Source organism: Melopsittacus undulatus, chromosome 15, assembly GCF_012275295.1.
Source record: "Melopsittacus undulatus isolate bMelUnd1 chromosome 15, bMelUnd1.mat.Z, whole genome shotgun sequence".
Lineage (NCBI taxonomy): Eukaryota > Metazoa > Chordata > Aves > Psittaciformes > Psittaculidae > Melopsittacus > Melopsittacus undulatus.
The window spans coordinates 2801450-2815379 of NC_047541.1; the positions used below are offsets into that span (position 1 = coordinate 2801450).

Sequence of the window (13930 nt, forward strand, 5' to 3'; positions counted from 1 at the left end):
CCTCCACCTTGTGCTTTGCCAGCACCAACTGCACAGGAGACAGGAAAAGCAAGAAAAAGACCCCCCAAAGGAGGATTTTTCCAACTCCAACCCATCATCCCTGATGTTCCCTCACTAAAATCTCACTTTCTCTGTCATGGAGCCACCACCCAAGTTTGGCACTGGATTTTGCGGGGTATTTCCCACCCATGGTGACTCACAGTTTGTAAAGATGACCACTAAAATTTGCAAGTTAAAAACACCCTTTGAAATGCAAAGACGCTTTGTTCCATAAAACCGCATTTATTGCCCCGGAGTGAATAGCTGAAATTTTATATATTATGCAAGATTTCAAACAGCGGCTGTAAAACTTAAGGTTTCAGCTCAGCAAGAGGAATGTTTTATGTGTAAATTTTTTAACGTTTATGGGGTACGTTTTAATGAGGCCCAGGCTTTGCACCAGCAACAGCTTACAGTGGAGTTGCAGCCCTATAATCTTGTTAGAAGAAGTGGCCTCCAGAGAATAACCAAATGCTTTTCAGCATCCTTCGATGTTGGACTTTTTTTGGGCATGGGGAACAATTCCCATGAAGGCAATGATAAATTTTGTGGATTTTTTACTCTTGGGATATTGGAGGTGGAATTGATGGGAAGGGAAAAAGGGATGCAGAGATGATGAAGGATGGGCTCTGGCAGGGGGGGTTTGGCATGAATAGTGATTTTTTGGCTCTTTTTTGGCTCTTTTTTTTTTTTGGTGTGTTTAAAAATAAGATGTTTAATTTTGCCATGGGATTTTGGGTGAGAATATTGATATTTTATTTTTTTTCCCTATTCTTCAAGGTAAAAAACGATTTTAACTTTGCCATTGTGTGCCCTTGTGTAGATGGTGAAGGCCATTCAGGTCCTGCGCATCCATCTCCTGGAGCTGGAGAAGGTCAACGAGTTGTGCAAGGACTTCTGCAACCGCTACATCACCTGCCTCAAAACCAAGATGCACAGTGACAACCTACTCAGGAATGACCTGGGGGGGCCCTACTCCCCCAACCCCTCCTCCCTCAGCCTCCACCCCCAGGTAACACCTTAAATATCGCCTGTAATCATCATCACTGCACGTTGTCCAATGGGCAAGTTGTGTCAATGAGATTTGAGGGTTACTCTACAACCCTTGTAGCCTCCTTAAAACCCATCCCCAGTTGACAGAAACAATGGAAAAAAGCCCCATGTCTTGCTCGTATCATACAATAAATGATGCTGTGGAGATCTTTGTGTCATTGCAGAAGAAAGAGATGGGGACTTCTCCTAAACTGATGTTGCAGCAACAGAATGTGTGTGGAGGGAGAAATTGCAGAAGCCATAAAAAGCATGCAGGAAAAGGGACCATAAATGTTCATTTTTCATGAGAAATCACTGTTTGTTGGTAGGAGGGACACAAACACCATTATTTCCCCCACTACTTTCTCTTCCCCCATCCTTGTCAAGAAATGTCAAGGCTCCTGAACAGATTTTTGGGTCTCCTTTTGGCTTTGCTGCTCATTTTGCCCCAGCACATCTTGCAGTTTTCCCCCAGCATGGTCAATTTTCCCATCTTGACTGTTTTTTTGGCATAATTTGGGTTTTAGCTGGGAGAAGGAAACTTTTGGTGCCTCAAGCACAGTTGGAGACTACAAGCAGATGCCCAGGAACTGTAGAAATAGCAGCTGGAATGTCCAAACCAAGCTGCACCTTGGTGCTTTTTCGGTCAAAATAAGGAATTGTTACTTAATATTTGGAACAAAACCTGTTCCCCTTAGGTTGGGGTTTTCATGTGCATTCACAGTGCAGGGAATAAATGTTGGCTCGTTGCATCCCAAAAAGCTTCCCTGCTGCAATATTGTGTATCCCTTGTGGATTTCTCTCAGACCCTCAGTTTTTGGAAGGAGGGAATGAAATCTGGGCTTGCACAATCCCACCAGAGATAACTGCAGCGACAGAAAATAACCCAGGCAGCTCTTGAGGTTCTCCTCCAAAATGAGGTGATGATGTTGGCTTTTTAGGGCTTTTCTGGGCTTTTTTAGTGGTGGCAATGGAAAAACAGAAGTTGTTTTTAACCACAGGGTTCCAAGTACCGCAGTTTGAAGCTTCCAATGTGACATTTGCAGCCCAGAATGGGAAAGAAGAAGCCGTCCAAAAAGTTTTATTTCTTATTTGGGTTTCCTGAAAGCACCAAACCATTTAATCATTGATCTGCTTGAGTCCCCACCCCCCCTCCTGTCTGTATTTTCTAATAATCTCTAGAAATGGACTTATTATCCCTTTGCTGCTTTATGGGAGCATTCCTTATGATCAAAATTAGCAAGACACTTGCATAAAAGAGAACAATAATTGCTCAACGAGCATCTCGCTTGTAATTTATTAGTTTCTATTATTGTGCATTGCCATGGCAACGGCTCGCATCCCGGGTGATGAGAGAGATGTTAGATAGGAGCCGACGAAGCTCCCGGTCCCAGCAAATGGAGATGCACGGTTTTTATCAGTAATTTTCATGGAAATAATAAGTGAGGGAGTTAATGAGATGGAAAAGCCGTCCTGTGGCTATTGTGGTTCCCCCCCACACCCCCCCATCCTTTTTCTTTCTAATTTTTAAAGTGTTGATCTAATTAGAATGCATCGGTCAGGAAAAGTAATGAGGATTTAGTGCCTCACAAAGAGGTGGGGATCCTATCAGAAAATTAGCACAAGTCTTTGGGAAATAAGAAGGTCCATAGAGAGGTACCGAGAGCCTCTGATTCCTACAGACCTAGAGCTGCTGAATGTTTCCCTTCTGGGCAAGACTTGAAAGTTGGAGAAATTCAAGTGAGGATTTGGAAGCAGTTGTTAAGTAAATGGGAATGAGCCCAGGAAAGACCCAAATGGAGAGGAAAAGGTCGCTCAGTGATGAAGGGATTTTCAGCAGGCAATGGGAGCTGAAATACTTTGATAGAGCAGAAGTAGGCACCATCTCATCTGCTCATTGGATAAGGACATAAGAAGGACATGGAGCTGTTGGAAAAAGACCAGAAGAGGCTATGAGGATGATGAGGGCCTGGAGCCCCTCTTGTATGAAGATAGGCTGAGAAAATTGGGGCTGTTCAGCTGCACTATCCAATGCCAAGTGCCTGAGTGCTTCAGCTCACTGAGTATCCTTGAGTTTGCATGGGAAAGGATAAAACCCAAAAAACTGGAAATACTCTATACCCATCAGTTGTTTTAAGGGCTGGGGATGCTCCAAAGAGCTGAAGAATCATGCGACCAGTGGTTAAAAAATGGCAAGTGAGATGGTTTTGCTAATGATTGTCTCATTCAGCTCAGGCTGAGGGCAGGTGAAACAGTGGACAGGCAACTCATTTAGAGATTTAAAGATAAAATAAATCTGAAACATGTAAATATAATTCATATCAATGGCTGAGGTCTCAGAAAAAAGGTTTTCTCAGTGCATCGATCCTGTTGTGAGGAGATCCACCAGGTTGGTCATGGAAGCAAAACATTTCAGTTTTTCACAGTGTTTTACCAATGGACACCCTCCTTTAAAAATCCTGGATGCAAAATAGCAAGGACTAAAACTGGGAAAACAACGTCTGGAGCTGTCAAAATGTCATCATGGGAGAATCGTGGTTGGATTTCCCTGGTGTATCCCAAAGGATGGTCCTTGGCTTGGTGATATTTGTGCTTTCTAAGATGGAAAATGCAGGAATTTCTGGAAATGCAAGAAAGCCTGATGGGGTTGGGAAGATGAGGGAGCATCCAAATGGGTGTTTGAGCTGTTGCTGAGATCTTCTGTTGCCAAGTCTAGAGATGACTCTTGGTGTTGGTCAAGTTTGGGTGAAACGTTAGGGGTTTTCCTTTGTGATGATCCTTCCCTGAACCTTTGTTACTTTATAGACAATTTTCTATCCTATTTTATCCATTGATTTTGGGCTTTGTTTTGTGGAGAAGTTTCAGACTGTCTGGGCTGAACACGGGACACTGGCCTACAGGTCCACCAAGCAGTTCCCTTTCTTCTTGGTTGTTTTTCACTGGGCTTCATGTGAAAACCTTGAGTCCTCATCAGACCAAACCCTTTGTAAACCCCTCCCATCATTTAATGAATAGTTTTTGAGCTTTTCAGACAGGGATGGGAGAGTGGAGGTGCCTGTTGCATGGAGGGGGGAAAAAGACATCTGAACCCAAAGCTTTAAGTAAATAAGTTTGACCTTGCTTCAACATCAAAGTGGTCTTCACTGCTCTCCAGTTGACTTCACCTGAATGAAAAAGAAACTCTTCATAGCCAATCAAATTGGGAACCAGAGCACTGCCAGGGACGTTTAAATTGGGTTAAATCTTGCATTTTTCAGCTCTTGTTTCAAGCGAGAATTGAAGCAGATTGGCAGTGGTTTAATGGTCATATTCAGGACAGCATTTCTTCTCAAATTCCTTCTCCATCTTTTTCTTCATTAAAGTGACTTTTAGTTGGGAGAACTAGAGCTGTGGAAGGTCAGTGCTGAGATGTGGATCTGCAGAGACACCTAGAGATGCTTTTTTTATACTCAAGTTTCAACTTCTTATGAGTCCTAAAATATAAACTACTTTCCACTGCAGCAAACCCACAAGTTAATATCATTTGGCTGGCATTTGCTATGCAGGCAATTAGCACGCAAAATACAGGTTTTAAATCTTCTTGGAGATATCTATATTTATTTTAAGACAGAGCCTTCACTTCCATTGGGTGCCCTTGGTTTCACACTGGCATTGCAGTTACACCATGAATTCCTTTTCTGGACATGACCAAGCTAGTGTTTTGGGACAGTTTTCCTCTACAATACCAAAAACCCCTCAATTCTTGTTGTACAGTGCTGTTAGAAACAGCTTTGACCACTGCATCTGGAAAGAGCAGCTTCTTGCTCCCATTTCTTGATATCCTGCATTGTTTCTTCCCATGAAACATGAAATCAACCAGGTTGGGAAAGACCTTCAAGATCATCAAGTCCAACCTTTATCCCAGCACTGCCAAGGCCACCACTAAACCATGTCACTAAGGGCCTTGTCTACACAGTGTGTGACCACTTGCAGGGAGAGTGATCCCACCACTTCCCTGGGCAGCCTGTTCCAATGCCTGAGCACCCTCTGGGGAAGGAATGATTCCTGCTCTCCAGTCTAAAATGTTCTGGATACCCTTCGTTTGGAGGCCTCATGGAAAAACACAGCAGGAGAGGAAAGCCAAACCAAAACTGATTTTTCCCCAGAAAGGTTAGAGATGGGGAAGGGATATTAAAAAAAAGCATAAGTATTTGATGGGTTTTGCATTTTTTAAATTAATTTAGTGATGAAAAGGAACGTGTGGGAGGCAAGGCAGAAATTCACAGTAATTGCAGCAGAATTTCCACATACGTAACATTGGGATCATCAATGGAGAGGACAAAAATACCATGTGGCAGAGGTGTCAGATGCAATGGTTTGGGCTCGACATCAAGGGAGGGGAAAACACAGGAAGGGGTTTTAATGGCAGAAGTCTTGAATATGAAGAAATGTCTCAAAATGAAGGGAAATTGGACCAAAAAGTGAAAAAAGCCACCCTTTTACTGGCATTTTACTCAACGGTTGAGAGCCACCTGGACACCAGGGAGGTGATGCAGAATGGGGAAATGGGTAGAAAAAGGAAGGAAAGTATCTTTATTGCAAGAAATGAGTGCAGTTTTCACTCCAGCTGCGTGAATTAGAGATAAATGGTTATCTTGGGCTTATTTTGAAATGATATTTGCTAATTGCTGCCCATCTGGGAGGTTGTGGTATATCGCCCTGTATTCTTGCCATACTCAATTGCAGCACCCTTCCCAAAACGTTGCATTCAGTACTCAAATAATCATGACATTTGGTCTCTTTCCAATTGCTGCTTGAATGCAAGAGCTGCTCCAGAGCTGGGGCTGGAAATGAGGTTACAGCTTTTGGCTTAAAAAATGCCCTTTCCTTGCAAAAAGTTAGCTTAAAGCTGCAAGGAGTGATATCAAATGGGGTTATGTTGTTATTAATGTAATTCAGGCAAGGTGAAACAATGGTGTTTGCTTTTAGACAATGCTGCATCAGACAGTTCCAGTGAACACATCCCAAAACTATATAGAAGGAAGAAGCCTGAAGAGATTCCTTCTTGTCTGTCATGCTCCTTTTTCCTAGTGGGAATGCAGAAAGAAGACAAGTTTGGGGAAGTCACTTTGCAAAGTGTAAATCCTCATTTTTCATCTTCTTTTGCAGTTGCAACAAATGGAAGAACTCCTTTTCATGCTGTTTTGCCTGTTGAAGTACTCAAAGCAACAGAATGAATGTGTTGGGGGGGATGGGGTGGGTATGTTAACCCTCTGCATGGTTTTATGTGTTAAAATCAATGCTTTTAATGGTTTTCCCCTCAGGAGATGTTGCAGAGCTCGCCCGCAGCACTGCCGCCCGCATCCAACCCTCCGCCAGGCATCGTGGTGCCAGCAGCCACACTGCCACCGGGTAACTTGGCCATGAGCACTGGCAGCAGCTCACCGGCTGTGCCAGGTAGGGACCACACTGGGGTCTGCTGGGGGCAAAGGGGAGAAGTTTGGGGGTTTTGGGACCCCCACGAGCCTTTTTGTCCATAGGTGGAGCCTTGTACCAGCCTGTGACGATGGTGACGTCGCAGGGCCAGGTCCTTGCCCAAGCCATCGCCCCTGGTGCCCTGCAGCTCCCCAATGCCCAGGTAAGACCTTCCCACCTCACATCCCCACTTCACACAGCATTTTGCATGGCTGGAGCAAGGGAAAATCCCATTTCTCAAGGAATTAAACTCATGGGAGTATCATAAGTTTTTAATTAGCAGGAAACATTGATTAAACCCGGGTACCTTGGGGGTACCTGAGGAACTAGAGCAAAGACCTAACAATTAGAGCAATGTTTATATTTCTATGTTATATAGTATATTATATTCTATACACTATACACTGCATACTATATAATACAGTATGACATATCATATATGATATATGACCTATGGTATATGATATCCTATCTCATGCATCATACGTAAGATAATAAATGATACATGACATGACAGATATATGTGATGTTCTATCTATGATATATGCATTATGAGATCTATGATATCTGATATAAGATATATGATATATCTGATAGGATATAATATGGAATCATAGAATAGTTTGGGTTGGAAAGGACCTTAAGATCATCTAATTCCAACCCCCCTGCCATGGGCAGGGACACCATAATCTAAACCATGTCACCCCCTCTAGACCATTGCTATTGCATTATGGATCTGGCATTGCCTGTCCAGTGCAGCAACTGCAGCACTCATGGGAAAGAGTAATTTTTTCCCTTTATGGATTTTGGTATATTGTTTTCACCATTTGCTCTGGTTTTACTCCTTTTTTCTGTCATTGCAATGAATTATATGGGGTTTGTCTGTGGATGCATCTTGCAATATGGTGACAATTTGGTGTAGAAAAGGATTTATAAGGCCAACTTGCTATCTCTGTTGGTGGCATTGCACATGAACTCTTTCAAACTCCCATTCCCTAGGAATTTGGGCAAGAAACCATTGTTTGAAGCTACTCTGCTTCACAGAGCAGGTCAGCAAAAATTCCTTCCTTTAATACCTTTCCATTGAGGGCTTAAATCTCGCAGCAAAACCCTCCATGGTGGGAAAAACATGTGCACAGGGAATATTGGGGCAGGGAGGAAGCCCCAGACAAGCACCTCCGGATGCTCTTTCTGCGCCACCGGCATGATTTATTCAGCTGGAACCTATGGGAATTGCAGGGACCTGCTGGCCTGATGTTTAATTCATCCAGCAGAAAGGGTTTGATGAAGAGCTGGGGAAAATAAAGAGTAAAAATCCCTTTTTAACTCAAGCACTGAGATTTCAGTTCAGTTCCTGCGTCCTCATTAAAACTTCTCTTGCAGCAAGATGTTGATTTCATTTTTCTGGGGGAAAAAAGGCAGATTTTTCTGCAATGATATGTTATGAATATGTTTCTCCTCATGGTGGGAATCAGTCGGATGAGGAATGCTTGGAAGGTGGTAACAAGCAGCCGGGTTTTAACCTCAGGTTCAGAAAGTCCTCTCCTTGGTTGTTGGAGCAAGATGCTCTAGTGGAAGGTGTCCCTGCATGAGCTTTCAGTCCCTTCCAACCCAAACCATGCCATGATTCTGTTTTATAAGGTGAAAGTGTTTTTCCTCTTTAACCGGATATCAAAACCATCGTGGGTTTGGCACCACAGTCCCCAGCTGTGTTGGTGCCACCAAAGGGAGAAAAATCCCATTTCCCTTTGCAAAGCATTGGTAAAACCAGTGGAGATATTGAATAGAGATCCTGGGGAAAATGGGGATTTAATGCAATTTTTTGGGGGAAAAAAATGGGGTTTGGATGCTCCCTGCACAAGTGCTTGGTTTTTCCTCTCCCTTTTGAGTTGGGTTTGCTTGTGTTATGGGTTGTCTATCTCTGTTGTCAGCCAGTGCTCTCCCCTGGCAGGTGAACCTCGACCTTACCTCCCTCCTCGATGGTGAGGACAAGAAGTCCAAGAACAAGCGAGGCGTCCTGCCCAAACATGCCACCAACATCATGCGCTCATGGCTCTTCCAGCACCTCATGGTGAGCACCTCAACTGCCCAATCTCTGTGCAAGCTGGGGAAAACCAAAAGGTGGAAAACCCCAAAATGAGCAAATCAAGGGGGTGAGTTTGTATTTGGAGGCATTAAGCGGCTTTGCTTTTATTTTGGGAGTATTTGGAGCAGGATGTTTTTCACTGCAGGTGGTAACAATATGCCCTTAATGCAAGAATAAGGGGCTTTCCATGGCTTTTTTGCATTGTTTTACAATTAACATCTCCCAAACAGCCCTTTCTAGCAAGCTGGAGTGTGAAAGCTGTCCCACAGGTATGGTTGACACCAGCAGTCACTTGACATGCAGAATTGCAAACCCATCCCATTTTGGGGGGATGCAGATGTAGGTAGATGGAAGGAACTCGGAGGATACAAGCAGGATATCTCCATGCAAGGACACTGCTGTCCCATCAGCAGGGCAAGGGTGAAAAGCTTAACCCTAACCCTTTTTCCTGCATAATTTGGCCAAAACCCACTCAGAATCTGATTGCAAAGAGCTTCATGATGGTCTCCCGGAAGGTGGGAGACTCCCAAGGTAGGCAGCAATGCAGAAAATAGGAACTCCAAGCAACTTGGGGAACAGCATGACCAGGGCATAGAGCAGCAACTGGATGGGACTTTCCAGCCTCTTTGTTTAAATGGGAAACGTTGGATTTATCGCATTCAGGACAAGAACACGGCTGTGTTGGCCCCACTCAAGGCTGCTGGTTTGCATACAGGGATGTCACTTTGCTGCCCATCTCTTTTTCTTCTAGCACCCCTACCCCACAGAGGACGAGAAGAGGCAAATTGCTGCCCAAACCAACCTGACCCTTTTGCAAGTCAACAACTGGTGAGTGCATCAGTGGCCCATGCAGTCACCTTGCTGCCTTTAGAAATGTTTTCCATGTTATTTTGGTGCTATATAAGGCTTTTCTGGGTGTAACTTGGGCCCATTTCTAGGAGTTGGGCTGGGGTATGTGTCATTGGCGGCGCTTCATTTGCGGTGTTTTAGTGCCCTCTGGTGGCCAACCGCACGTGTAGCAGCCTTCAACTCGGCTGGAGGAATGAATGCAATGGTGGAACACGGAGGGGTTTGTGTTGGAAGAGACCTTCAAAGCTCATCCAGCTCCAACCCCTGCCACGGGCAGGGACACCTTCCACTGGAGCAGCTGCTCCAAGCCCCTGTGTCCAGCCTGGCCTTGAGCACTGCCAGGGATGGGGCAGCCACAGCTTCTCTGGGCACCCTGTGCCATTGTCCCACCCCTCTCATCATCAAACATACCACAGACAGATAAAATAGGCTACCCCCCAGCTTTTCGGTTTTATATTGTGATTCACTGAATTGTTATGAAGTCTGTTGTTCTAACTCAGTATAACATTACTCCAATGGTCTCTCTTTTCCCTGGCAAGGTTCATCAACGCCCGGCGACGCATCCTGCAGCCCATGCTCGATGCCAGCAACCCAGACCCTGCCCCCAAAGCAAAGAAAATCAAATCTCAGCATCGGCCCACCCAGCGGTTCTGGCCCAACTCCATCGCTGCTGGGGTCCTGCAGCAGCAGAGTGGCAATGCGGGGACAAATCCTGATGGTAGGGACGAGCCCTGATGGCCCCTGCTCTTCCTGAATAGGGTGGCCATGCATTCAGTTATGGCCTTAATTGGGAATTAAGGATTTCTAGAGCCATTTTTAGCCCCTGTGGGGAAAAGTATGTTGAAGAAGTGGTGAAGGCAAGAAGCTCCTTCCAGCTGGCTATAATGAGGGCATTAGAAATGGGGCACTCCCATCTCCTCAGCATAGGAACGCTCCTCAATGATCAGCCACTGTGGGGCATCACTTGGGATACCTCCTGAGGGGACAAGGTAAAGGGGAAGATGGGGAGAGGAGACAAAATGGAAAAAAGGGTTATAAGATGGTGATGAGAAAACAGATGAGACAAGATAGGAAGGAAAAAAGATGAAAGGAAGGTGAACAGAGAACAGATAATGACAATGAAGAGTAGAGAAGGTGGAGATAGGAAGACAGATGAGACAAGATGGGAAAAGAGAACATGGAGGAAAGGTGAAGAACAGGTGATGAAGATGAAGAGGAGCAGAGAAGATGGTGATGAGAAGACAGATGAGACAAGAAGAGAGGAGAAAAGATAAACAGAGAACAGATGACGAAGATGGAGAAGATGAAGAGAGTATAAGTGAGTATGGACCAGACAAGATGAGAACAGAGAAGATGGAAGAGAAGGGATGGTGGAAATTGAGAGAAGATGAAGATCTGCCCAAACAATTTGGCTTCTACTTGTTCAAAAATGATCATAGAATAGTTAGGGTTGGAAAGGACCTTAAGATCATCCAGTTCCAACCCCCCTGCCATGGGCAGGGACACCTCACACTAAACCATATCACCCAAGGCTTCATCCAACCTGGCCTTGAACACTGCCAGGGATGGAGCATTCACTACCTCCCTGGGCAACCCATTCCAATACCTCACCACCATTACAGTAAAGTATTTCCTCCTTATATTCAATCTAAATCTCTGCTGTTTCCGTTTCAACCCGTTACCCCTTGTCCTATCACTACAGTCCCTAATGAATAGTCCCTCCCCAGCATCTCTGTAGGCCCCATTCAGATACTGGAAGGCTGCTCTGAGGTCTCCACGCAGTCCTTCTCCTCTTGTTATTTAATGAAGATACATTAAAAACATTAAGGGTTGGACCTTGGGCAGTGACTGGGACATGTGGGACACCCTACAGGGTGCTCTGTCTGGATACAGCTTTCAGCTTGGCTTGTTCTTGGTTTTCACACTTTGTTATCATTTTCATACTACTTAGGGAGTCCTTATTTCTATGTATTTGTGTGATTTCAGGCTCGCTCAGCATGGACAACCTGCAACCCCTCTCATCAGCAACAGCCACCATGGCCATGCAGCAGGCCATGCTGGCAGCCCATGACGACTCCCTTGATGGCACCGAAGAAGAAGAGGAGGATGAGGAGGATGAGGACGAGATGGAAGAAGAGGAAGAAGAAGAGGAAGAGCTGGAAGAAGAGCCTGGTGGCCTCCCGGCAGCACCCGGTGCTGACCTCGGCTTGGACCACAGTGACTCCTTGGAATAGCTCCTCCTGCACCATCCCCAAATCATTGACAGCACCAGAAACAAAATTCCCCCAGAAAAGCCAAAAAATCCCAACCTCTGTCAAGAACAAAAACAATATTGGTGAGAAAAGAAGCAAACTGGAGGCACTGGTGGCTGCCCTGGCTGCCCACAGGAGCACAGGGACCAGCACGTGTGGATGTGAAGGACACATGTTTACAAGGCACATATTGTGGCCGGATTTATTTTTCTTTTTCAGGCTTTTTTCTTATTTTTCCCTTTTCCCCTTCATTTTTGGTAAGAACAAGCGTTTTTAGGGGATGCTGTTTTCCCCACGCGATGCTCCAGTGCTGCTGGGCGACAGTGGGCTTTCACCGTGGACCACTGCGTCCATCACTTGGATTCCTTGGTGCAAAAACCCCCAAATCCCAATGAACACCCCCAGGACTGATGCTTTTTGGGATTTTCCCCCAAAAAGAGGATTCACAGGCGTAAGTATCAGCACATGGGGAGAATGAAACAGCGAGTGCAAGCTGCTTCAGGTTGGATCTGAGGAGGGTTTGGTGCTCTTGACCCAGCAGATTGCCCAAATCTCCCTGTTTTATCCCCAGTGCTGTGGCCGTTTGGTGACTCTGGACACAACTTTCTGGAAAAGGGAGGATATTCCCCCAAATCCTTTTATTTATGTGCTAAAACACCCATTGAATCTGGAGAAGAACCACCCCATTCTCATCCTGAAGGGCTGAGACTGGATGCAGAGTTGGGGCAAAGGCTGCCGGGAATGAGACTTTCCCACTGGCACTGAGGCAGGAAAAAATGGGTTTAAAACACACAGATTTACACCCAGAATTGAATGGTGACCCCCAAGAGTCACCAGGATGGAAGGAAACTCAATCATGTTGCTGAAAGATGGTTTCTCCCTGACATTGTCCACTCATGTGGGAAAATGGTGGAGTTTTATCCCAAACAAGCCACAGAGAGGATGGCTTGGCAAAAAAAAATCAATGTATTTTGGGTTTCTGTAATTTCATAAAGGATTCATTGTAATTTAGTATTAATTCATGGCCATTTATTATAAAGTGCTACGAGATGAGGGTTTGCAGCTGTATTTTGTTGGCAGCTTCCTCCTGTGACTGGAAAAGCCCCCAGAGTCCCCTCAAATAAGTGAAACAGCCCCAAAATGAGTGATGCTTACCCTGAAATGAGTATTATTGCTCAAAAAGGAGGGCTTCTCCCCCCAGATGAATGAGGCTTATCTCAAAAAGAGTAATTCTGACCCTAAAATGGGTGATGCTTATCCCAAAATGAATTTTATTGTCCAAAAATATGGCATTCTCCCCCAGGATGAGTGATACTTAAAATGTTACATTCTCCAAAAATGAGTGATGCTCCCCAAAAAGAAATGACGGTACCCAAATGGGGCAAACCATCCTCAAAATGAGTGATTTTCCCCCAAAATGAGTGATGCTCCCCCAAAAGGAGTGAGCCTCCAAAAAACAGGTAATGCTGCCCCCAAACCTGTTATTGTCCCTAAAACTGAGGGATGGTCCCCAAAATTAAGTCTTTCCCCCCCAAAAAAGTACTATTTTCCCCAAATGAGTTATATTCCTCCAAAATTAAGTGATTTTTTTGAGCAGTGCCCCCCAAACGGTTGATCTTCATGAAAGCACCATAAGCTGCCATGAATGTTTCCTCCCCATGAGCAATTCTCGCCCCAAATGAGCAATAGTCTCCCAAAGTAAGTGATTTCCCCCCAAAATGCCTGAATTTGTCCCCAGAATGGATTATGCTCTCCAAAAATGAGTAAAGGTCCCCAAAATGAGTGACAAACTCCCAGACTGAGCAATTATTCCCCCCCATGGAAGGCCACTCATTCCTTAAGTAACCAGTTGATTTTTCTGGGAATAAACCCAGCAATTTTGGTCCATTTTAGGGCTGAAAGTTAAAAATTGGTAAAAAAAACCCTCAAAATGGAATTTTGAGAATTTTGCCTCTCAGATCCCTGTTGCTGCTGGCTCTGAGCCCCCAGCATCTCATTAGCCTTACATTTGCATATCTTATCATTTCCTGAATATTCATGAGCACTGCAGCAAAGCCCTTGTTGGTCTCTTCCACCCCCAAAAAGGGCTTTTTTCCCATCAAAAAGCAGCAGAGCAATGTCCCGAGTGGGGGATGGAGACACTGGAGGCCTGGTGCTTAATTAATGAAACCAATTATTTATTTCCCAGTTGTGCAAAGGTGGGGGCAGTGGGGGGGGG

The 13930-nt window shown here is 44.9% G+C and overlaps 1 protein-coding gene across 1 annotated transcript in view; it reads left to right on the forward strand.

The window, feature by feature from the left end:
- PKNOX2 (PBX/knotted 1 homeobox 2) overlaps nucleotides 1-12765 on the forward strand; it is a 75134-nt gene extending 62369 nt beyond the window's left edge. Inside the window, exons 7-13 of the mRNA XM_034069628.1 lie at nucleotides 863-1051; nucleotides 6375-6507; nucleotides 6591-6688; nucleotides 8477-8596; nucleotides 9363-9439; nucleotides 10000-10178; nucleotides 11447-12765. Of these exons, the coding sequence (XP_033925519.1) occupies nucleotides 863-1051; nucleotides 6375-6507; nucleotides 6591-6688; nucleotides 8477-8596; nucleotides 9363-9439; nucleotides 10000-10178; nucleotides 11447-11694 (1044 nt within the window). The 3' untranslated portion in view covers nucleotides 11695-12765. The remainder of the gene's footprint in view (nucleotides 1-862; nucleotides 1052-6374; nucleotides 6508-6590; nucleotides 6689-8476; nucleotides 8597-9362; nucleotides 9440-9999; nucleotides 10179-11446) is intronic.
- Nucleotides 12766-13930: the final 1165 nt, after the last annotated feature.